Raw genomic sequence first — 25618 nt, forward strand, 5'->3', positions numbered from 1 at the left:
CACAAAATCTAAGGAGTAAATTCTGGCTTCAAGGATGACAACTAAGGAGCTCAAATGATGTTAACAACAACAACAACAAACTCCTTCTCTACCTCTTAGCCTGTGTTACCTTCATTCTCAGGTTGACTTTCTTTGTGTGGTTACAGGTGGCCACTACTAGCTCCAGATGGATGCCCTAACCACCTCCAAGTTTAACAGAAAGATAACTTCTTTTCCCTAAGCATTCTGAAAGAACTAAAATACAATGTCCTGGAATTGAATTTCAATCCCAGGGTGGACTCACTTAGGTTATGTCCTCATCGCATGATGATAGGAATGGAAAGCCCTGATTGGCCAGGCCTGAACCATATGACCATCCCTAGATCAGGAGTGGGGTCAGTCCCACCCACCTGAACTGTACCTGTACTGAGGGTGAGGAAGGGGTGATGCCCGAGGGAATTATAACATAGGTACCAGAAGAAGAGGGAGTGGGTATCAGGACAGCCAAGCAGCATACTCCTGCCATAGTTATAGTTAGTGCTTGAGGCAGTCCTGTAGCACGTCCCCACAGCAACCTGTACTGCAGGTTGAAGAAGAATGAATGCTATGAGGACTTTATCTCCTTCTTATGCCACCGTCATAGAGTCACCCCAGTCTCCCAGTTTGCTTCACTGGGCAATGTCAGGAGCTGTCCTTTAGAGACCAGCCCTGTCTGAGATCAAAAGCTAAACATTCTCGTAGGACTGGTATAAAAGTTAGTAACATCCTCTTGGATAAAAATATTGAAATATGAATAAAAAGCCTGAAGACATTCATACTCTTTATCCTAGTAATTCTACACCTTGGGATCTATCAGTCAAAAACAAACCAAAAAAAATTTTAAAAGCAGCCAAAATATATGTAAGTCTTCATGAATAAAGATGTTCATTGCAATGTTATTTAAAATTGTCAACATTTTGAAAACCGCAAATAACCAAAAGGCCTAATAATAGAAGACAAGTATATTATAAAATATACATATGATTATATTGTAGGCAACTCTTAAAATAATATCTAGGAATTATATTGGTAAATATTATATGCAAAAAATAATATGATATTTACCATAATCTCTTCAATATTGAGGGAGAAGCCACATAACTTTTTTGTCAGTAATTGTGTGCTTTCAAAAAGAAGTACAATGTTTTATGACAAAAGTAAAAGTGTTATGCAAGAAATTAGACCTGTGCTGTTCAGGGTAGTGGTTACATGTTCAGAGACACTCGGGAAAGATTTTAAAGGTAGCCAATTTACTGGTTTCATATGGTCCAGCTGCAGAAATCACAGCCAATAGTACATCCAGTCCAGCTTGTCAGTGATGACAAGCAGAAAGCCATTTCCATTAGGCTCAAGTTTTCCAGCTTCAGCTTGAGAATAGATGGGATTTCAAGCATCTATACCGAGAGATGCCAACGAAACCAGCCAGGGGCAAAATTACCAGAATTCTTGAACCAGGCAGAACCAGGGCAGATGGCATCTCAAGCACCTTCACAGACCAGTGCCAGCTGACCCAGCCAGAACTGGAACTGGGTACAGTGCCAATTTCACTTGCACTCAGCAATCAGAGAACTTTATGACCTTCGATCCTGGTGGAGCTGGAATTGAAACCAAAACATGAAGCGTAGAGCTGTCACAGGAGCACACAAACTTCTCACTCATCACTGTGAATTGAAGTGGAGGGCCTTAACAAACCACCCAACAGAACCAGTACTCCTTAAAATAGTAGCTCAGAAGCCACTCAGAAGTTAAAGGAACAGCCGACGAATGGTGTCCCCATGAGCAGACAGCTAATTGCACTTCAAAATATTTGAAAGTTTTTGAGAGAGCTAGCATTGAGCTATTGAAATTTACCATGTAAACTTAGGACTTCAGAAGAAAATTAGACATCCTCCATTGCTTTTTTGTTCTTTGCTTCCTGTGGTATTTCTTAATTATTGGTTGGTATAACCAGCTGTTTTTGAAGCTGTTGTACTGGTAGGACTATTTATGTGATTGTAAACACCTATTATTTTTGTTACTGAAGGTAGTTCAACTCGGACTCTCTGTGTGAGTGATTAAGAAATCTATCCAACGTGAGTTAAGCAAATAAGGAAAATTATTGCCTTCATTAGCTGAAAAGTTCACAGGCGGGGCTGGCTTCAGGAGTGGAGTGATGAAGTGGCTCCAGTACAACCACTAAGAACCATTTCTTTTCTGAGATTCAAGTTTAATTAATTCTCTTAGGATATTGCCTTTGTTCTTGAATGCAGGGTCTTCTTCTGCATTACCCCTCCTGTGGTCATGAGATGACTCCTCTAGCTCCCCCTGCTAAATGCTTCCAGGTCCACACCACAGAGAAACAGAACTTCCTTCACCTAACTGTCAAACACTGGGCCTGGACTTAACATTATATCACTGGAAAAAGACGCACTGACTGACTTCTCCTAATTAGGACTCATTCCAAAAGTTCAGTGGGTAGGAGATAGAGAAAGGCAATCCCAACCCAAACCACATGAGCAGAGAAGAAGTAAAGGATAGGTCCCCAAAGGAAATGTGGGGTGCTGCCTTACCAGATGAATGGTATGCTTGTGGACCAATTCAAGCAGAAATCTACTACCAAAGATAATTTAAATATAGGGGCTGTTATTTACCAATGACTGCAGTCTTCTTCATCTTACGATCAGGGCTATTTGGTTAGTTGTTTTGAGTATATAAACATGATAGCCAAATCTTTGTCAAATATTCAGATGAAAAACACTTATGTAAAGGGAGAGAATAGTGCAATATTGCTTGTGTTAAATTTATCAAATCATTATTGGATTAAATGCATCTTCCAAATGTAACAGCCTGTGCAACAAAAAAGACATGAAAGAAGTATGGTATAAGTGACTCTAAACTTCAGTGGGGTTTCTTCCCCATCTGTAATATGGGAAAGATTATTGCAAGTTGTGCTCCTTGTTGAAAAGATTAGCAAGGATTTCTGTAAAGTGCGGTAATGGAATGCCTGCCTCATAGATTTTCAGTAAATGTGAGTTCCTAAAGCTGCCGTCTTTGTCCTAAGCTCATCATCAAAGGTAGCCTCATTTTCGGATCAGCTTCCTGAGGTCTCTGAAATAACAGATATGGATGTGAACATTAAAGGACAACGTAGGGGCCGGGAGTGGTGGCTCACACCTGTAATCCCAGCACTTTGAGAGGCTGAGGCAGGCAGATCACAAGGTCAGGAGTTCAAGACCAGCTTGACCAACATGGTGATACCCCGTCCCTACTAAAAATACAAAAATTAGCTGGGCACGGTGGCAGGCACCTGTAATCCCAGCTACTCAGGAGGCTGAGGCAGGAGAATCGCTTGAACCCGGGAGGCGGAGGTTGCAGTGAGCCCAGATCACACCACTGTACTCTAGAGTGAGACTCTGTCTCAAAAAAAAAAAAAAAAAAAAAAAAGCAGAGGACAATGATGTATACCCAAGCCCAGGAAATGAAACATTCTGTGATATATCAAATATCTCCCTAAAAAAGAACAGTAAATATAATATATTCTGTCCCCATGGCAAACTCTAATCTTCGATTAGTGACTGTCTTATATTGAAGAGATTCCAAAGGCACATTTATACACAATAGGTAAAAATGTTATCGCTGCTTAAAGATGCCTACCCTAGATGGAGGAGGGGGAGAGACAGCTCCAGCAACATGCTTGCCACCTTTCCAAAGCAGTAACCCAAATCTAAATGTCATATTCTTTCTTTGTGCTTGTGCTTTGTAGACTCTAGAAAATCCCAAGTATGAACTGATCATCGAGGCTCAAGATATGGCTGGACTGGATGTTGGATTAACAGGCACGGCCACAGCCACGATCATGATCGATGACAAAAATGATCACTCACCAAAATTCACCAAGAAAGAGGTAAACCCCTGTGCCAAACACCAACCACCACTGTGGTCACAGCTACGATTACTGATTGATGTTAATTCACATACCACAGCACCTGCTGGCCCCCCTTTCAAAATCAAAATACTCCTTTGTGGGAGAGACGATGGTGTTTTGCTGGAATTCTTTCTCACATTTTTATTTTGTGTTTGTATGTGAGGCTAAAATACCAGAGCACAGTGAGAACAAAAGCACTGAATCTTGTTAAAGTCCATAAGAAAATAACTTTTAATGCCCAAGTGCCATTTTCATAGCTTTATTGCTGTTATTTAGCAGTGAGTTGTGAGAGTCCCATTGTGATTTTAGCATAACAATAACTATTTTTTTCCAGCAAGTGCAGATAGAGAGGCCAGATGGAACAGCAGCAAGGAGGTAAAGCAGATTTCCTAGTCAATAACAATGTGGCCCAGGAGCTTATAAATAACAACCAAGTTAGCTGGTCTAGGAGAGCCATTATTTATTCTCAGTCCCTGTGCTTTTATGATTATGGATCATGGTTGTTGTTTCCCATTTATTCCAAGGGAGCGATGTTTGGGGAAGGGCTGAGTACACAAGAGCACATTCAGTTGCTAAATTTGTACCCAAACCAGGAAGCCATTTGCACTAAGCATCAGATGGAAATGTGCTAAGATCGTGGCTTCTTTAGGGGCCTGGGCCGGGGCATGGATTTGATGCCCTTCTTACTGACCAAGTGAAGAATATGGAATAGGTACGATGGCCCCTGACTTTTGCACAGTCTTTACTGCATCCACCATGGTGTCTCCCCCTGAGATCTGTTGCCTCATTTGACTGTGTCAGACTGGCTTTACCATTTTACAGATGAGCTTACTGTGATGATCAGAGGATCTAGAGAACAAGCTCCAAGGTCATGGACAGAAAAAGTGGCAGAAACAGGAAGTGAACCAAGTTCCTGTGATTCAAAAGCTGCACTCCTAACTGTGATGCTGTGCTTTCCTTATCTGCCATCAATGCTTCCAACCTCCAGGGTGTTTGGAGAAAAAAACCTGTATAGGGACCTGCAGTTGCCCCACCCCTCTCTGGAGGAATCTCAAGGCTACCCAGGGTGGCTTGAGACAGATGGATCCTGTCAACCCCCAAGTTCCCCAATGGCCTCTGTATTAGTTCATTCTCACACTGCTATAAAGAACTACCTGAGACTGGGTAATTTACAAAGAAAAGAAGTTTAATTGGCTCATGATTCTGCAGGCTGTACAGGGAGCATGGCTGGGGAGGCCTCAGGAAACATTCAGTCATGGCAGAAGGCAAAAGAGGAAGCCAGCACATCTTCACATGGAGGAGTAGGAGAGAAAGAGCAAAGGGGAAGGTGCCACACACTTTTAAACAACCAGATCTCATGAGAATTTTATCATGAGACAGCACTATGGGGGGTGGTGCTAAACCATTAGAAACCACCCCCATGATCCAGTCACCTCCTACCAGGCCCCAACTACAACACTGGGAATTACAATTCAACATGAGATTTGGGTGGGGACACAGAACCAAGCCATATCGGCCTCTTCACCTCAGCAGCTTCCTGCACGGCTCACTCAGGAGGTAGATGTCCCCCTTTCTCCCTGTGGTGTCTTGGGCACTCAGGATTCCAACCTCAAAACAGCAAAGTCCACAGGAGCTTGATCTGCTCCATTCTCTGACTTCCCATGACAGGGTTCCTCTAGCTGCTAATACAGACTGCTCACCCTTGCCATGGTTCCAAACTGGCATTTCAAGAATGCCAGTTCTAATTAGTTCCAAACAATTCTAATTCACTTCCAAGAAATTAGTCCCACAAATTACACCACCGAGGTGGGGATAGGAATGAAAAAAACATACTTCAGGGTTAAATAGATGTGGAAAACACTGAATTGATTACTTTTAAATGATTTATTTAACTGCAGGACTTCTGATTAACTTTAAAATGCTTTGTGTTTCTCTAACAGGGTTAGGTATGGTCTGTAGGGTTTCTCATTCTTCTTTGGCCTGGGGACTTTTTTTTCTAGGCCACCTCACATGGCTTATTGAGCTGGTGTTTCATGGAATGTTCATTGGGGGATTTTTGTTTATCTTTAGAATTTCTTTTCAACCTATTTCAAAATAAAAACTCAAAGCACATTGTAATATCCAAATAAACATGACAATGAGAACAAAAATAGGATAACCCCAACCCAAAATATGAAGATGAATCTGTGTTACCAGCTGTGTGAGATTAGTTAGTTACTTCAATGCCACTCTGAATTTGGGTCCTGTGACTTAGGAAAAAAAGAAATGTGTGCTCAGTTGTGGACTAAACACTGTGAATGAAAGACTATTGTTTTTAATGTCACTGAATCCAAAGAATAATTTAACATGGACTTTAAAGGTAGCTAACCTTTAAATATGATTCCACAATATCATATTGATTTCAAAATATCATATTGTAAACACTAAAAGCATACAATGTTATCTGTCAATCTTAAAAAATAAATTTTGAAAAAAGAGACACTGAGTAGCATAAGGAAAATGTATCCGGCTGTAAATACTAGCAAAAGCACACAAATCTTCTTCGAATGGACGTTAGACAATGAGTTTGAGATTCCCAAAGGGCAGAGCTGATACCTAAACTCATAAAGAGAGATAAGTAATCAGATGAAAAGAAGTGATAACAAGTACACTAGACTCTTATTTGGATATTAAATGTCCCAAAGGAGTCTTTGCCCAATGTTTGATAAATTAAATTCATGATTAAACTTTCTGTCGTGTTGCTGAAAGGCTGATGTTCTTTGTTGAAAGGGATTCATACACTTTGGATAGTAACGCTGCTGGGGGTAATGTGATTGAGAAGTAAGGAGGGGGCGCTGGAGCCAGAATTGGGTTCACATCCCACTGACCAGCCGTGTGGTGTGAGCATGTTAACTGCTCTACATCCCAGTCTCTTCACCTGTTAATGGGCTGATTGCAGAGCCTACCTCATTAGGTCATTGTGAATGAGCTAATGACTAAAAGCACCTAGATAGTGCCTTTTGCCCAGTATTCTCTAAAGTATAGAGATGAGGACAGTGGTGATGACACTGCTGATGAGGATGGTGGGAGGAAGGCCATGATGAAGAGGAAGATTGTGATGAGAAAGATATTATTGTGACAATGATGTTTCCACAATGTCAGAGGCCAAATTGACATTCTTATCCAAAGGGCCACCTCCCCTCCAGGTTGAAAGGCTACTCTTTTCCTTTAAAGCGACCTATGAATCTGCTCAAGCACTTCAAAATACATGGTTAGGACCCTAGAGTTCTAGGGGAGAAGCAATTCTGCAGGAGAGGTGGCAGAATCTGTAAAATGCATGACTATGAGATCAGGGCTTGGGACAAAAGCGAGAGGGACCAAGACAAACCTGCTGGGGAGAGGAGCGCTACTAATGAGGACTGGCTCAGATGCAGTGGCCTCTAGGATATGGAAGAGGTAGAAAAACAGGATGCCCTAGAAACAGAGAAGAAAGATGGGGCTTACGATCTTGAAGTTGAAACAAATTTTAGAGATGAAAATCAAGGTTTAGTCATTCCAAAATAGAAATGGTGATCATTTGGAGTTGAGGATGTCCGGAAAGCTCTCTAAGAAGATGTTGTCCTATGTAAATTTTTTCATATCTTAGGACATTTTGAAGTTGATAAGAATACATGGTTTTTGGGAACATATGGGGTTTTTAAATTCTATCTTACATGACTTTCCCTCTCCGGAGAGATGTATCTTTTTATCTATTTTTGAAATCTATATAAAAGAGGAGTTGTGATTGATCACAAATAATAGAGACTAGAAATAACACTGTTGAACAAAATAGAGGTGTAGTTTCTCTCACTTAAAAGTTTGGAAGTGAGTGCTGGGCGTGGTGGCTCGTGTCTGTAATCCCAACAATTTGGGTGGCAGAAGTGGGAGGATTGCTTGAGCCCAGGAGTTCAAGACCAGCCTGGGAAACATGGTGAAACTCTGTCGCTACAAAAAAAAATACAAAAGTTATCCAGGCATGGTGGCATGTGCCTGTAGTCCCAGCTACCTGGGAGGCTGCGGTAGGAGGATCGTTTGGGCCCGGAAGGTCAAGGCAGCAGTGAGTCATGATCACACCACTGCACTCCAGCCTGGGTGACAGAATGAGACCCAGTTTCAAAAAAAAAAAAAAGTTTGCAGGTAGACAGACCCAGGCCAGTTTGGTGATGTCATGATATCAGTTTCCCAGGTTCCCCTTAGCTTTCTGCTCCGCCTGCCTCACAGCTGCCTTGTGGTACAATAGGGTCACTGCAGCACCAGGTACAACAGCCAGTAACAGGAAGTAAGAAGCAGGGAATGAGAAGAACAAAGGAGAACCTGCCACCTGAGTAAATGTCACTTGAAAACTTCCCCAGAAGACTAAGTGACTTCTGCTTGCATCTCCATAGCCTCCCTTACCTGTAAGGGAGGCTCAGAAATAACTACAGTTGTCTTCAGTTGGTATGTTGCATTTATAGTGTTTGTTTAAGGAAGGAGATACTTTAAAGGTACATTTAAAAGTAAATTCTTATTGCAAAGCAAGCTCGGCCAGGCACGGTGGCTTACGCCTGTAATCCCAGCACTCCGGGAGGCCGAGGTGGGCGGATCAGCTAAGATCAGGAGTTCGAGACCAACCCGACCAATATGGTGAAAACCCTGTCTCTACTAAAAATACAAAAAGATTAGCTGGGCATGGTGGCACGTGCCTGTAATCCCAGCTACTTGGGAGGCTTAGGCAGGAGAATTGCTTGAACCAGGAAGTCAGAGGTTGCAGTGAGCTGAGATCACGCCAGTGCACTCCAGCCTGGTGACAGAGCAAGACTCGGTCTCAAAAAAAAAAGAAAAAAATGTAAGCTCAATTCTTTAGTCCTCTTGTGTTCATTTACAATGACTATACACTTGCTGAGAAGCAACAGCCACATCTTTCCTATTCTCTGTTGTATCCCGGCAGGCACTCAATAACAGAGCATTTGCTGAATGCTTCCTGAAGATAATTTTAACTTCAGAACAGCCTCACTGCATATGATGAACCAAGATTGTACTTAAAATTGCCGCTGATACATGAAATCAATTTTCAGTCATTGATGTTCATGCAAATTTAGGTTGGAAACACTAGTTTTTCTCTGTGGAGAGTTTTCTATAAGTTTTCCTAATAGTTTGTACATGTGACTTCAACTAACTGTTAGTTTTGAACTTCTTACATAAGGTATTTTGAAATGATCTGAGGAAATCTAGTTAAACTCTTCAAATACAGACTTTGAAATATACATGAAAACTTCAGCAGCCCCATTTGTAGCTTTTTCATTCTTGTCTCTAAAGTTATTTTATTAAGAAAAAGATTTCTGATTTGTGGCTAGAACATGGTTGATGCCCAACAAATACTGATTGAATAACTCATATTTTCACATAAATCTCAGGTCATGGGGATTAATAAACTTGCTATTAATTAAAGAATGTGTTTGCAAGTGATTATAAGATTTTTAAAAAACAGAAAATTTCAAATTTCATTTTCCAGTTTTACCTTAAAATGGCAATTGGTCATTTAGATTTAATAATTTGGACTTTTTAGCAGTTCAATGAGTTCTTTCTAAGGTAAATGTTTTGGTGTTTAAGCTATAACATTATCGTACCTATAATAAAAACGACATAAAACTTGTAAGATCCTGTCCTCCAGCTGGAAAATGAGAGATGGGCAAATGCTCCAGTTTTCACAGAGGGACAAAGGTAAATGGTAGGAGTTAGGAGCTGTCAAGCTGCAACTGAGCCACAGGCAGAAATTCACATCAGGTTATCAAATGAATGCTGGAGTCCAGGCTCCAATTTCTAAAAGTCAGTGTGGAGTCTTAAAGAATACATGGTGCCTCAAGTATCTTCTTTTCCTGTGGGGTATTAGCATTTTTTTCTTTTTTGAGACAGGTTCTCATTCTGTCACCCAGGCTGGAGTGCAGTAACACAATCATAGTCTCGGGTCACTGCAACCTCAAGATCCTGGGCTCACTTAGTCCTCCTGCCTCAGCCTCCTGAGTAGCTGGGACTTCAGGCACACACCACTATGTCTGGCTAATTTTTGTATTTTTTTTTTTTTTTTTTTTTTTTTGGTGTTGTTGTAGAGGCGAGGTTCTGCCATGTTGCTTGGGCTGGTCTTGAACTATTGGGCCAAGCAATCCACCCACCTAAGCTTCCCAAAGTGCTGGGATTAAAGGTATGAGCCACTGTGCCCAGCCAGTATTCACATTTTTAATTAAAATATTGTGTTAATTAACTGCCTAATACAACCTGTAATAGTTTTTCTCTTCCATGTCTGGCTGCAAACTCTATGGTCACTTCTTCATATAACAATTACGTAAGATCATTGTCTATAGAAATATAAGAACAAAAGGTATAGGCTTTCTTCTAGCAGGGTTGATAGAAATTTTCTCTGTGTCATCAAGAGTTTAGAAACTTTTTTTTTGTTTTTGCTTTCACAACACATTTTATTATTGGAAAACTTGTGCACATTTTGAGGATTATCATCAAATTTAAGGACGTTTCTGTCATATATATGAGCTATGCCAAGCTTGTTCAACTTGCGGCCTGTGAGCTGGCGGCATGCAGCTGAGGATGGCTTTGAATGCGGCCCAACACAAATTCGTAAACTTTCTTAAGACACTATGAGATTTTTTTTAGCTCACCAGCTTTCATATTAGCGTATTTTATATGTGGCCCAAGACAATTCTTCTTCCAGTATGGCCCAGGGAAGCCAAAAGATTGGGAATCCCAGAACTATGCAATTTCCAGTGTTCTTGTGTAAAAACTAATCTTTAAATCAATGACACATATTAGCTAAGTTGTCATCCACATCCTTGTATGGGGCGTATTATGAGTTTTATGTTATCTTTATTGGAGTGAGCATGGCAGATCAAATCGGCAAGAATTTAAATCTTTTTCCAATGTGTTTATTATGATTCATTCTTCTTCATTAGTGGCTTTATTAAACAATCAAGAAGCTATTTTATTTCTTGTGTTAGAAATTTACCTTTTCCTCTTAACAAATTATTTGAGGCAGAATGATGTCAGGATACCTATTTATTTCATTTTTTAACTTTATCACTTTTGATTATAGGCCATTCAAGTTTTTTAGTAACAGCTTTATTGAGATATAACTCACATGCCATAAAATTCACACTTTTAAAATGTACAATTCATTGGTTTTCATTATATTCACAGAGTTGTAGAATTATCATTACTGTCTAATTTTAGAACATTTTCATCATCCCAAAAAGAAACCCGAACCCATAAGCAGTTACTCCCCATTGCCCATTCCCCCACCCCGGCCACCACTGATCTACTGTTAGCCTCTATGGATTAGTTTATTCTGGACATTTCATATGAATGGAATCATACAATACGTGGTCCTTTGTGACTGGCTTCTTTCACTTAGCATTATGTCTTCATGGTCCGCCCATGTTTTAGTGTGTCTTAGTACTTCATTTATTTGTGTGGCTGAATAATACTCCATTCCATGGTTATGCCACATTTTATCCATTCATCCACTGAGGGACATTTAGGCAGTTTCAGTTTTTGGCTATTGTGAATAACGCCGCTGTGAACATTCATGTACAAGTCATTAAGTCTTTATCTGCATTTTCTCTCACATCCTAAATAGCTAGAATAAAAAAAAATACCCAGAATAAAAAAAAATACCCGTAATATCACTCCAAATTAGTAATCTGTAATTCCTCAGTTGTTTTATTGAAACATTTCAAAATGCCTTTCTAAATTGCAGTTAATATGACTTATTCAAGACTTATCAACTTCTTTTTGTTATGTAACTTCCATATGAAAAAAGTACACAAATCCTGAGTGATTTAATTCTCAACAGATCAAACACAAAACCCAAATCAAGACACAGAATATGATCAGCAACTCAAAAGCTTCCTAGGGTTCCTGCTAGTCCCACCACCTGCTCGGTAAAACAGCTCATCTCCTGACTTCTTTCACTATAAACTAATTTTTTTCCTATTTTTACCTTATTTATATAAATAATCACAGTGTGGACTCTTGTGAGATTTATCTATGTTTGCACATAGCCATAATCTATTCATGTTCATTACCATACAAATATATTTCAGTTTACTCCTTCGTCCTACTACGTGTGGACATTTGGGTTATTTCCAGTTTGGGGATAATTTAGGTAATAGTGGAATAAGTATTCTTGAATGTGTCTTTTGGTGCATATTTGAATGCTTATATGTGTTTCTGTTTGGGGTATATCTACAGGTGAAATTGCTGATTCAACTTCAGTTGATTCCACCAGAGTAGTTACTCCAGTTTACAATGGAACACTAAATGAGAATCTTGACTGCTATATATTTTCCCCAACATTTGGTTTTATCAGTTTTTTGGTGTGTTATTATTTTTAGCCTTTCCAATGTGTATGTAGTGACATTTCACTGAGGCTTTAATTTGTATTTCTCTGGTGACTGATGAAGTTGACCATCTTTCATCCATCCACTGGCTGTTGGGATTCTGCTTTTGGGTAATACCTGTTCAAGTCTTTCAACCATTTTTTAAGTTGGGTTATTAGTCTTTCTCTTATTGACATGTTTATCTTTATTCTGGATGTGAGTCCTTTGAGTTATATACATGTTGCAAAATTTTTTTTTTATACTCTGGCTTGCCTCTTCTCTCTCTGAATGAAGGTAGAGTCCCAATTTTAATGAATTCCAACGTTGGTTGATGGTTAATGTCATCTGTGCCCTATTTTTGCCTACCCCAAAAGTTTAATTTCATTGATGGATATGAAACCATGTATATTTCAATTTGCTAACTTGTGTTTTTCCAGAAATTTTTCCATTTCATCTTTTTTCTCTATTTTTCTTGGTTGGTCCTGCCATGGAGTCATTCTATCAATTTTATTAATCTTTTCAAAGAAACTACTTTTTGTTTTGTGGATTTTTCTCTATTGGGTGTTTCTTTGTTTTTTTCCTTCTATCTCTTTGGGTATCTTTCACTATTTATTTTTCAAACCCCTAGAAATGATACTTAAATCATTGATTTTCAGTCTTTCTTTTTTTCTAATGTATGGATTTAAGACTATATAAATTTTCCCTTAAGCATGACTATAGTTGCATTACATAATATGTGCTATGATGTGTTTTCATTATCATTCAGATCAAAAATATTTTTGAATTTTCTTGGGTCCCTTTTGTGACTTGTGGTTTTCTAGAAGTATATTGCTAAATGTGACATATTTGGGAGTATTTTTAATTCGTTTCCATTAATTTCTATCTTAATTCTACAGTGGTTAGAAAGCATCCTCTATATGATTACAGTCCTTTGACATTTGCTAAGACTTGCTTTACAACCTCACATGTAATCAATTTTGATATATGGCCCATGAATGCTTTAAAATAATGTTAATTCTGTAGTTGTTTGGTATCGTAATCTATATACATCAGTTAGGCCAAGGTTTACAATTTTGTTGTTCAAACCTTCTATATATGTTTTATTAATCTGCTTATTGTATCAGTTACTGAAAGAGTGATATGATATCTATAATTACAGATCTATCTGTTTCTCCTGTTGGTACTATTAAATTTTTAAAAACTTAATTTGAGGCTGTCTTATTAGATGTATACAAATTTAAAATTGTTATATCTTCCTAATGCATTGACTCTTTACCATTATGAAATGTACCTCTCTATCTCTGCAAATGCTTTCTGCTTTAACATTTATCTCATCTCATATTAGAATAATTATCTTACCTTTCTTTTGGTCAGTGTCATCATGGTATATTTCTTTCTGGCATTTTTTTCTTTCTGACTTTCTGTAATCTTATATTTAGTCTGTGTCGCTTTTAAGTGGTGTATGTATGGGCTTTGATTTTTTAAAATCAATTCTGATATTGTTATTGTTACTGGAATTATTTTGCCCATTTACATTTAATGCAAGTACAACATATTCAGATTTCAATCTACCAATCTAAGTATTTGTTTTCTATTTGTTGTTCCTTTTTGATAAATTTCTTTTCCTCTTATCTCTTATCTTTTTCAAATTTACTTGAGTTATTTTATAATTTCATATTCAGCTCTAATAACTTATTAGTTATACTTCATTTTCATATTCTTGTAGTGGGTTCTGAGAAATTGCAATAAATATTCTCAACTTTTAGACTCTAACATCAAGTAGAATTTTTAGGACTTGCTGGATAATCCAAGGACTTTAGAAAATTTGAGCTCCTTTTATCATCCTCCTACCTTTTGAGATATTGTTGTTATGTTTTAATTCTGTATCAGTTTATGTTTTTCTACTTATTTACCCTTTGTATTATTATTTATTTCTCCCTATTTCTGTGCTTCCACATGGAAGAATTTTCCCCTCTGATTAAAAAATTCCTTTTATTTTAAAAATACTGCAAGTCTGCTGGTAATAAGTTCTCTCATATATTATCTAAAAAATGTCTTTTTTGCCAGAATTTTTGAAGAATATTTTCACTGGAGGTAAAATCTTGGTTGCCAGTTATTTTCTTAGAGCACTTCAAAGATAACATTTCATTGTCTTCTGACATCTATCATGTTTGTCAAAAGGTCAGCTGTCAGTGTTACTTTTATTTCCATTGAAAGAAACGTGTCTCTTTTCTCTGGCTGCTTTCAAAAACATTCTTTGTCTTTACTTTTCAGCAGTTTAACTGTGACATGCTGAATTGTGGTTTAATTCATATTAATTACACTTACACTTGTTCCTTAAATATCTCAATTAATAAACCCATCTCTTCAAATGTTTCTTCTGACTCATTCTCTCTTCGCTGGGACCCTAATTTTATATTTGAATGTGTTTGTGTTTGTACGCACACATACATATACAAACATACATATACACACACATAAATATATATATAGACTTTCTATGCTTCTGTTGAGCTATTTTTAAGCTCACCAATCCTCTCTTCTGTCTAATCTACTATACCCATTTATTGATTTAATTACACTCAGGCCAGGCACAGTGGCTCAAGCCCGTAATCCCTGCACTTTGGGAGATCGGTGGGCAGATCACTTGAGGTCAGGAGTTCAAGACCAGCTTGGCCAACATGGTGAAACCCTGTCTCTACTAAATAAATACAAAAATTAGTCAGGTGTGGTGGCACCCACCTGTAGTCTCAGCTGCCTTGGAGGCTGAGGCACGAGAACCACTTGAACCCCAGAGTTGGAGGTTGCAGTGAGCCAAGATCATGCCACTGCACTCCAGCCTCAATGACAGAATGAGACTCCGCCTCAAAAAAAATTTTTTTAATTAATAAATAATAATTACAGTCATATTTTAAATTATGTAATTTCAAATTCTTTTTTGAATAAAATTATCTGCTAAAATTCTACGTTTCACCTATTTTCACGAATATTTTAGTCAAATTATTTACAATTCAATGTCTGCTAACTCCAGCATCCATTAATAGATACTTCTGAGTCTATTTCTATTATCAGTCCTTTTCTCTTGGTTTTTGGTCATTAGTTATAGTCCCCTGGGTGTTTTTTAATTTAATTTTGGACAACATATATGAAAATGTTTAGAGATTAGTTGAGGCTCTGGCTGATGATTCCCCCAGAGAGGATTCCCTTTTGCTTTCTGTAAACAGATAAGAGTAGGACAGGATGACTTTAAGTGAGTCTGAGATGGAGTTGGTTTGTGGTGGGACTCAGGCTTTTTCAAGGGTGGGTCTATTTCCCAGTGTCCCCTTCTCCTCGGATGCAGCTTTCCTGGGGCCCTAACTGAAAGTCTGGTATGTTTCCAGGCCTCCTCCACTTTGGCCGACCTTGCATTTCACTTCTCAGTCCCTTATCTCTGCTGAAAGTTCTCCTTGGCCCTCTGGCCTCTTAGACAGCACCTTCTGCTCAGATGCTTAGCCTGCTGTTCCTCTGCCCTCACAATCAGAAATGCCTTCAAGGGTAAAAGTTCTATGGAATATCGGCCTCGCTTCAGTGAATTTTCCTTCTCTCCAGGATCCTGGACTCTCAAGTATTGGCTGCCTTGCCAGCTCTTCAGCACTTTCAAATAAGTGGGGGGTTTTATATTAAATCCATATCCTGGTTGTTCTAGATTTGAGGGCTGGTCTAGAAGAAGCTTTCCTCAATCATCATAAAGAGAGAAAAAAATCTGGATTAGCTTTTTAATCTGGAGTATCAGGAAAATAGCAGTAGACATGGTGCAGATATAATTCCTGTGGCAGAAAGCATATTTTCATTTAAAATGTGGAGAAATAATTAAATGGCTTCACAGTACCCACTCCATCTCATACCATTTGCTTCAAAATCAACTTATTTCAGTAAAAGTTTAAAATGTTTGAAGTGTCTCCTACTTGATGATATCAATAAACAAGAAGGGACTCTAAATCCAAGAAAGCTAAACTTTGCTTTCTGATTCTTCACTTGATTTGACATGAATATCTACAGTTCCCTTAACTCTTTGGGATCTTTTCCTCTGTTTTTGATAGCTTGGTGACTCCAGATATGAAGTTAGAAGACACACCTTTGTGCTTCCACCCTTTGCTAGGAGTCTAATTGAAGTAAATATATTTATCCAGTCCTCCAGGATTCCATGCAATATATTTGAGTGCTTCAAACAAAAGCCTCCTGCTTGGATAAGCATTTACTTCCTTTAGGAGAAGAGCTCTTTAACATCAGATGCACCTGTGTCTAAACTCTGACCGCACAATTACACATTCTGCTTGCTCAAAAGAGATTAATCCAGAAAGCCAACCACATATTTCTTAGAAGATCGCACACATTTCAATTATCTGACTCAAGTGACTTTTCTGGAGGGTGGAGTATAAGACATTTTAACTACCAGATAAAGCTTTGAAGCTGATTAAATGTTTTTCCAAATAGTCTAGACTCCCTCTTCCTATGAAGCTTTTTATAGCTATTATAGTGATATATGTGAGGCTTTTTTTCCTGATACTGTAAAATCACATATCTGACAGTTTTCAATGTGGCTGAGGTTTTAAATAAACCCAAATATATGCTACTGGGATCTCTATCTCGTATTTTGTACAGAATGGTGGGGAATATCAATATTTAAAGTAATGGTATTTTTGGAGAGAAGAGAACAGTGTGATTTCAGTGCATGGGTACTAGCAATTTCCATCTCTGTAAACAGTGCCATCACTCATGATTACATCATTTCCTGTTCTTTCTTGTCCTGGCCAACACTTTGTCCAAGGACTCTAAGAGATCATCTATTGCAAATTGCATTCCCAACTTCCCATCACAAAATCGAAGAGGTGTTTGCTGCAAAACCGCCAACACCTTCATTTCACATTTATCTTCACTTGAAAGGGGTGAGTTCATCACTTTTTTCTCCTGCACCAAGACCATAGGAAGACAGGAAATCATCAACTAAATCTTCCAGTGTTCAAATATCGGAGGCCCTGGAAACAGCAGGTATGCAGCTGAATGTTTTTGAATAAAAGAGAGCGAAGGGAAACATTTGTACAAATATAAGCAACGATCTATAAATAGAAGCCATCATCCAAGCAGTATACTTCCAACTAAGGAAAAGGGTGGTATGTGCATTCCTGGATTTAATTGTTCATACACACAAGGATGAGCTGTCTTGCGTTGTTGGAAATGCCCATGCTGATTATAAACTCTGTGTGGAATGTCAAAACATCTGGATTTTTAAGTGAAAAAAAATATAATCTACCCTGTGGCTGTTTCTTCAAGTCACTCCTAAAGGTAGACAAGGCAGCCAGATGATTTATTGCATTAATCACTCTTTCATAATTATATTCGTGATGCGTTGATCCCCATCATCTCTGTGTGAACCTCTATGCAAATTCCATGCCTTTGCTAAACCTCTGGTTATGCTCAAGGGTCAGTGGCAACTCAGTGACAATAAAAGCAATTTTTCACTACAGCTGGCAGAGTCTTACCACCAAGCCACTCCATAGCACGGTGGCCTCTGAAGCCTTCATCCACCTGCTTCTATTCAAAGATAATATCCTCATACTAAGAGCAACAACCAGAAAGCCATAAAACATCTACTTTTTTAACTCTAAGAATATGACATGACTACACCTCCATAATGCAGTTTGCAGAATGAGAACACAGGAGTTCGGAAATAGAAAGCCAAGAGCAGCATAAACGGAGCCTGTTGGAAGATGAAACGTCCAGGCCCACACTGCACCTGGAAGCCATTTTGTACTGAACAATTTTAGAAGTAAGATCATGGGTCTGATGCATACATGGTTTCAAACACTGTCCACCTGGCTACAGCCTGCCTTCGTCTTAGGCCACATGGGAGCTCTGTTTACCCCTACGTGCCAAGCTTTGGCATGTCTTCGTGCCACTACACACTCTGTTCCCTTCTTCCCGGAATGCCTTTTCCTTCTTTTGTGCCTGAAAAACTCCAATTTATCCTTCACCACCCAACTTATAAATCCCCCAGGCACTTTGTGTCTTCCTCTTCCTTGTCCCAAAACATGTTAGCCCCCTTCCTAGCCTAGAGTCACCACATTGCCTTTCACTTGTGGACTCACAACCCCTCTCCCTAATCTCCTTGGAATGCTTTGCTGTTTAAGCCCATATCCTTTTCATCACTGCCTCTAGGGCCAAGCACAGGGGCAACGTCAAGTGTTTAATTAGAGATGAGCTTATTATTCATGCAGCAAATACTTATTACAGAACTGTGTTTCAGCTTCTGATGTACTATTAACTACCCTTCCATTCACTATTATATACAGTGTTACCTGTATGCCATTATATGCTGTGTATAAGTAGTACTCTATTATGTATGCTATTCTATTCTAATATGCACATACCCTAATATGCACATATTCTAGTCTAATATATAAATCTATTCTATTCTAATATGCATATATTCCAATAAGCACATTTTCTATTCTAACATATAATATCTATTCTAATATACACATATCCTAATATGCACATATTCTAATATATGATATACTTTTCTAATATGAACATATCTCAATATGCGCATATTCGATTCTAATATATATTCTAATATGTACATATCCTAATATGCACATATTATATATATTTTCTAATATGCAGATATCCTAATATGCACATATCTATTCTAATATGTACATATCTTAATGTCACATATTCTATTCTAATATATAATATCTATTCTAATATGCACATATCCTAATATGCACATATCTATTCTATTCTAATATGCACATATCTTAATATGCACCTATTCTGTTCTAATATATAATATCTATTCTATTCTAATATGCACATATCCTAATATGTACATATTCTGTTCTAATAATATATGACATAAAATGTCAAATATGCAATACTCACCTTCTGGTGTGTTATATAATTATTTTATTGCTTATTGCCATTCTCACTAAATTAGAATGTAAGCTCCCCAAGAAAAGAAACTATCTCTTTTGTCATCTGCTGTGGCCCCGCACCCAGCCTGCCGTGTAGTACATGACTAAATAACTGATGAATGAATGAATAAATGGTCGATGCTTGACAACAGAGACAATCAAAATCTTTGAGTCATGTTGTTGAAAAGCACTTGCGGCCAGACATGGTGGCTCATGCCTGTAATACCAGCATTTTGGGAGGCCGAGGTGGGCTGATCGCCTAAGCTCAGGAGTTCAAGACCAGCCTGGGCAACATGGTGAAACTTTGTCTCTACTAAAATACAAAAAATTAGCCAGGCATCGTGGCATGTGCCTGTAGTCCCAGCTACTTAGGGGGCTGAGGCAGGAGAATTGCTTGAACCCAGGGGTTGGAGGTTGCAGTGTGCCAAGATTGTGCCACTGAGCTTTAGCCTGGCGGACAGAGCAAGACTCCAAAAAAAAAAAAAAAAAAAAAAGAAAAGAAAAGCACTTGGAAGGCATCTCACCCAATACATAGTTTTATAGATGAGGGGTGCTGCTCAAGGTAGAAAACAGATCCCAGACCAACCTCACTGTGGCACAAAATGCTGCTGCCGATGAGAAACCCAGGCCCCAGCCCTGCACTATCATAACAAGTCACAGGATCATCCCAGAGATTTATCATTTCACTGTGGTCTGCCAAGAGCCGAGACAGTTGGAGTTAAATTCCATCTCAGAAGTGAATAAACGAATCTACATAAACTGCAGAGAGCCCTGAATCTCCTTCCCTATCGGTCAAGTAAAAAGAAAAAAAAAAAATCAAGAAAACTCTATGTTAATAAATAATACATAAAGGAATCGTTAGAGTGGAGACAGGTTCAACTTATCCTGTGAGTTTAAAAAAAAAAATGAAAGCAAGAAAATATTCCACAGTTCCAGTGTTCTGAGCTCATTCTTGTGAGATTAAACAAAATAATTCAGGATTGATATATTCATTTCCTTCCAAACTACAATCTATTTCAGTTACAGACTGAGTATCAGTTTTTCCAGTGTTGGCACTTTATTTTTGCTGTTGACCGGCTCAGATCTGAAAGACAGGATTTTATGAGAAGCATCACCTTCAGCCTGCTTTGCCTGTGCGTGCCTGCATTTGTGTATCACATGTGATAACGTTATGCTGTCGCTTTCCAAAGTACATTCATTCATTCATCATCCACCTGCTTGCCCATCAGACACGTGTGTGCCCCATGCCTCCTCTTTTCCAGGCTCTGTGTTAAGCTGGAGTGCAGGGCTGTGAATGAAACAAACAGGGTCCCTGACCTCACAAAGCATGGCTGGGGACAACCAGCCAACCAGCACATCGATCCTGGATGACCCCTCATGATGAGATGGAACAGGGTAAAGTTATAACAGAGGGGGACTGCAAGGGTACTTGGCATGGAGCTCAGGGAGGGCTTCTCAGAGGAGGTGACTCTATTCATTTCCTGGGCTGCCATAACAAGGTATTACCGGCCATGTGGCTTCAACAATGGATATTTATGACCTCACAGCTCTGGAGGCAGAAGTCCAAGAGCAAGGCGCTGGCAGGGTTGGTTCCTCCGGAGACTGGGAGAGAGAATTGGTTCCATGCCTCTCCCCACGCTTCTGGTGGCCGCCGGCAACCTTTGTGCTCCTGGGCTTGTGCATGAGCACGAGCATCCCCCCAGTCCCTGCCTCCATCTACACCTGGCTTCTCCCTGTGCCCATGCCTGTGTCCACGCCTGTGTCCACATTTCCTCTTTGCAGAAGGACACCAGTCATATTTGACTAGGGCCTACCATAGTAGCCTCACTGTAACTTGATTCCCTCTGTCAAGGTCCTCTTTCCAAATAAGATTACAGTCTGAGGTCCTGAGGGTTCAGATTTCAATGTATCCTTAGGGGGAGACACAATTCAAAGTCTAGCAGTGACACAGAAGTGGAGGATGCAGATGGAAGCATCTGTGGGAAGACCCCAGGCTGGGAAGGGCGTGTCTGGCAGGAGGAACTGAAAGCCACCCAGGGTGACCAGAGCAACATGAAAGAGTCAGGGAGGGTGTGAGGCTGGAGAGGGTGGCAGGGGCCAGATCTCACCCACAAGGTGAGGAGGCTGGATTTATTCCAAATGCATGGGGAAGACACTGGCAGATGTTAAAAGAGGTAGGGAGGGGGGCCAGGCGCAGTGGCTCACGCCTGTAATCTCAGCACTTTGGGAGGCCGAGGTGGGTGGATCACGAGGTCAAGAGATGGAGACCAGCCTGGCCAACATGGTGAAACCCCATCTCTACTGAAAATACAAAAATTAGCTGGGCGTGGTGGCACGTGTGTGTAGCCCCAGCTACTTGGGAGGCTGAGGCAGGAGTATTGTTCGGACCCAGGAGGCAGAGGTTGCAATGAGCCAAGCGTGCAACTCTGCACTCCAGCCTGTCGACAGAGCGAGACTCCGTCTCAAAAAAAAAAAAGGAGCATTCCAAGACTCAGTGCCCCCATGCTGCTTAGGAATACTGTTGGTCCACAAGGGTGAGTCAATGGCTAGGAGATTGCTGGGGATGCCAACAGCATGAGACCCACCACCTATGTCCTTCACCCAAGTGGGAATAATGCCAACCACAGGCAGCCAACATGAGTAGACGTTTATGTAGTAAGTTTCAAGCTTTGGAAGCCCTTCCACGTGCCACATGCTCTCTCTCACCTAATACTTGCCCCGTCCAGCAAACAGGGTCTTGTTGTCCCTCCACATAGATGAGGAAGCTGAGGCTAAGCGGCACCGATTCTTTCCCTGAGGTCGCTGGGAGCTGCATGGTAAGAGTCCAACCTCTGCATCTGCTTTTCCCTTGCAAACTCAAAGAGATGTCTCTCCTTCATGTTGCAAGTGTCCTGTCAAGAATGGCAATTGTGTCGTGAGTTCCTGTGAAAAGCAAGACTGGTCATTCCATCACTTCTGTCTGTCCAACATGCCCCAGACTTGCTCTTTTGGGGCCCCGTGCTATTAAGTAAACATCCCCCAGCCAGTGTGAATATCTGAAAACACCTGCTTTGTACGCAGCAGGGTCGGAGACCTTTATATGCACGCCCTCAAGCCCTCCTCCTGCCAGCGCTGAGACAGGTACCATGATTGTAATACCCCTTTCATGGGTATGGAGATGGAGGCTCCGACAGCTGAAGAACTTACCCAGACTTGAGACCCCAACTCTCAACCCTCTGCTAAGCTGCTTCTGTCCCGTGAAAGGGTTAGCAATTTACCAGTCCAGTGCTGGTAGGACCCACTGTTCAGGCATTTCTGCCTGATTCAGTGGCAGCCGCTATATTACTCTCCAGTGGTCTAACCCTTGGGGTCAGCTCTGTAGGATTCCTTGCCGGGGCTATTCCTCAGGGAATACCTATCCTGTTTTTCTTGTTACACTTGTGCACCAAGGGTTTGTTGAAGCAGCCCAGGTTTATTACCTCCGTTTTCCACTCTACTCGAACTTGCAAACTTCAACTTACTGCTGGCCTTCTTGCTCTCACCTCACCTACCTTTATTTTTTATTTATTTTATTTTTTTGAGATGGAGTTTCACTCTGTCACCCAGGCTGGAGTGCAGTGGCATGATCTCGGCTCACTGCAACCTCCTCCTCTTAGGTTCAAGCAATTCTCCTGCCTCAGCCTCCTGAGTAGCTGGAATTACAGGCATGTGCCACCACACCTGGCTAATTTTTGTATTTTTAGTAGAGATGAGCTTTCACCATGTCGGCCAGGCTGGTCTGGAGCTCTTAACCTGAAGTGACCCACCCGCCTAGGCCTCCCAAAGTGCCAGTATTACAGGTGTGAGCCACCGCGCCCAGCCACCTCACCTGCCTTTCTGTTCAAATCAAGACAATGTTTTGTGCAAGCCCTGGATATAACTACAGCACACAAAAGATTTCTCTCCTGGGTTCATTAGGATAAGTTTAAGTTACCCTCTGTCCCTCTGTCATTTCTTCTCATTATAAAAGGGTTGGAGGGCTTCTTTTAATAGCCAATGAAGTTGATTAGCAACCTTGTATCTTTATTTTGATAAGTCCAATGGGAAAATATACTAATCATTTCTTATGAGCGAAGAATAGATTAAAAAAATTCATCCATATAAATAACTTTTTGAAAGCTAATTATTATCAAGTTCTTATCTGTATGAGGCACTGTTCGAGATGCTTTGGGAACTGTAGCTCATTTAATTCTCACAACAGCCCTATGACGTAGGTACTCTTATTGTGCCCATTTCATAGATGAGGAAACTGAGGCACAGAGAGGTTTAGGATGATACCTGAGACTTCAGCGTGGTGGGGCAGGGATGTGAGGTGTGAGCCAGAGCACCTGCTTCCTGAGGCAGCTTTCAAACACAGCACTGCACTCCCCTGAGCTTCTACACACTCTTCCAGCCCCACAGGATTCTGAAATGAAAGAAATCAGGCCCCCAAAAGACCAGCCTTCATCAGGAGACTCGGACAAGAAAGTCAAAAAACCTATGTTGAACACCGCATCATTCTTGCAGCAGTATTAACTTTTCCACACTTCAATATATTCATGTGCATATCTACTTTAAAATCTTCCTGCATCACCATCAATAGCTTATAATTGATACTCCAATAATTAGATATCATAATTGAAATCCAGGTTTTACTCACTGGAGAATTTGGGCAAAGGCCTACAAAGCAAGAAAAACTTTAGTTCATTAACGAGGGTCATTTTTACATTAGCCTGCTCTCGCTACATAACAATTTTTAAATCTTTTTACGTTTATGATAGTCGTTACTGCAGTTTCATAATCATTAATGAGATAATGTGCTTCTTCAAGTTCACCAGTCTCTGTGAATTTGATATACTTGTTCTGAGTTAGCAGGGTTGCAGCGGCCTCACCTTTTTGGTTCATGCAGTCACCACATGCCTACCAAACACAGGCTGTGGGCTGAAGGCTGGAGATTTAAATAAGGCAGCAAATTCTTGCTTTCATGAGGCTTAGCAGGGAGGATAGGTATAAAAGTAGTACAAGGGTGAATCTTACAAATAAATTCAGAGTGCTTTGGGAACATGACCTAAGGGAAACAGACCTGAAGTCTGCGAAGGTCAGCTCATGAAGTTATATCTTGTCCTTTAAGACTTGGCTCTACTGGGTAGAGTAAGAAGGGGTGGTACAAGGTTAGCACAATCCCGGAAGAGCAAACGTTGTGTGCAAATGCCCTGAGGCACACAAGAGCCCGGTTGACGGGCTGAGAGGTGGGGCCAGGGCTCGGTGGGAGAGGTGGCACACACCCAGGGACTCTGTCCCCTAATGACAGACTCCGGGAAGCCATTCATTTCCCTCGAGCTCCCCCAAATCACTCCCCAGTCAGGATTAACTGGCTCTCTTTTCTTTCACTTGGGCCCTTTCAGTGCTTTGTTTCCCCCTGGATCTCAGCATCCTTCCCAGCATGCACTATCGGCTTTATTGCGATTGGTTTCTGCCTCTTCTGGGCAGCGCCTCTTCTGGGGCTCCTTGAGGGCAGACAGAGCTTCACTCATCATGGTCGCCCCCTTCAGCCTCAGAGTGGTGTGCAGAGGGAGCACAAAGAATGTCCATTGCGTTAAATCAAATCTAACAAACAGTGTTTTTTCCCAGCAGCTCTGCAAATAGGAACAGATGTCTTTGCTAATCGCCCCTGAATGCATGGTTCAATTCAGGGCTGTAAATCCATATATCAGAGCCAGAACCAGTTAGCTGTCTAGTCTATAATAACCACGCACTGGCCTCTCACATCATGGGCACTGGACCCTGTGGCTGAAAAGAAAGTCTCAACAAACCCAAACAAACTCAATTTTCCACTTATACCAGCCTCACACAGGAATGGTCAAAATACCTCTTTTCCTTCAGCTCTGGGAAATTGAAAAGACAAATCAGTTGGCGGAAGGCTAAAACTAGAGGCTCACCCTTCGACAAGGAAATTCACTTGTATTTTCTCCGGAGTCAAGGACCCCCTGTTTGCACTCATTTTGTTGTTAGGAACAGACATCCACTTTCAACCAGCAGAAACGAATCCTGGAAGGCATTGGTACTCATCACTGGGGGAGGTTCCAGGGCTTTCCAGCTTCAGGTGCAGCTGCATCTAAGCCCTCAGACAATGTGGACCGGATGCTCCCTGTCTGCAGCTCCAGCTGTCAGCTCTGCCTGTCTCTCAGTGTTGGCTTTATTCTCTGCTAGGCTCTCTCCTTGTGGCAAGGAAGGTGACTTCTGACAGCCCTGATGGCTTATACACAAAGGCAGGAACACCCACACCCTCTCTCCCAGATCCAAATGCTACTCTCATAGGAAGACTTTTGGTCTCGCTGGGTCACAGGACCCCCTCAGACCAG

At 40.6% G+C, this 25618-nt stretch overlaps 1 protein-coding gene across 1 annotated transcript in view; it reads left to right on the top strand.

Annotated features, from left to right (window-relative positions):
- CDH13 (cadherin 13) overlaps window positions 1–25618 on the top strand; it is a 1176109-nt gene that overhangs the window by 976816 nt on the left and 173675 nt on the right. The window contains exon 8 of the mRNA XM_054453276.2: window positions 3761–3901. Coding sequence (XP_054309251.1) covers window positions 3761–3901 — 141 coding nt within the window. The remainder of the gene's footprint in view (window positions 1–3760; window positions 3902–25618) is intronic.

The sequence above is a fragment of the Pongo pygmaeus genome, chromosome 18, assembly GCF_028885625.2.
Source record: "Pongo pygmaeus isolate AG05252 chromosome 18, NHGRI_mPonPyg2-v2.0_pri, whole genome shotgun sequence".
Lineage (NCBI taxonomy): Eukaryota > Metazoa > Chordata > Mammalia > Primates > Hominidae > Pongo > Pongo pygmaeus.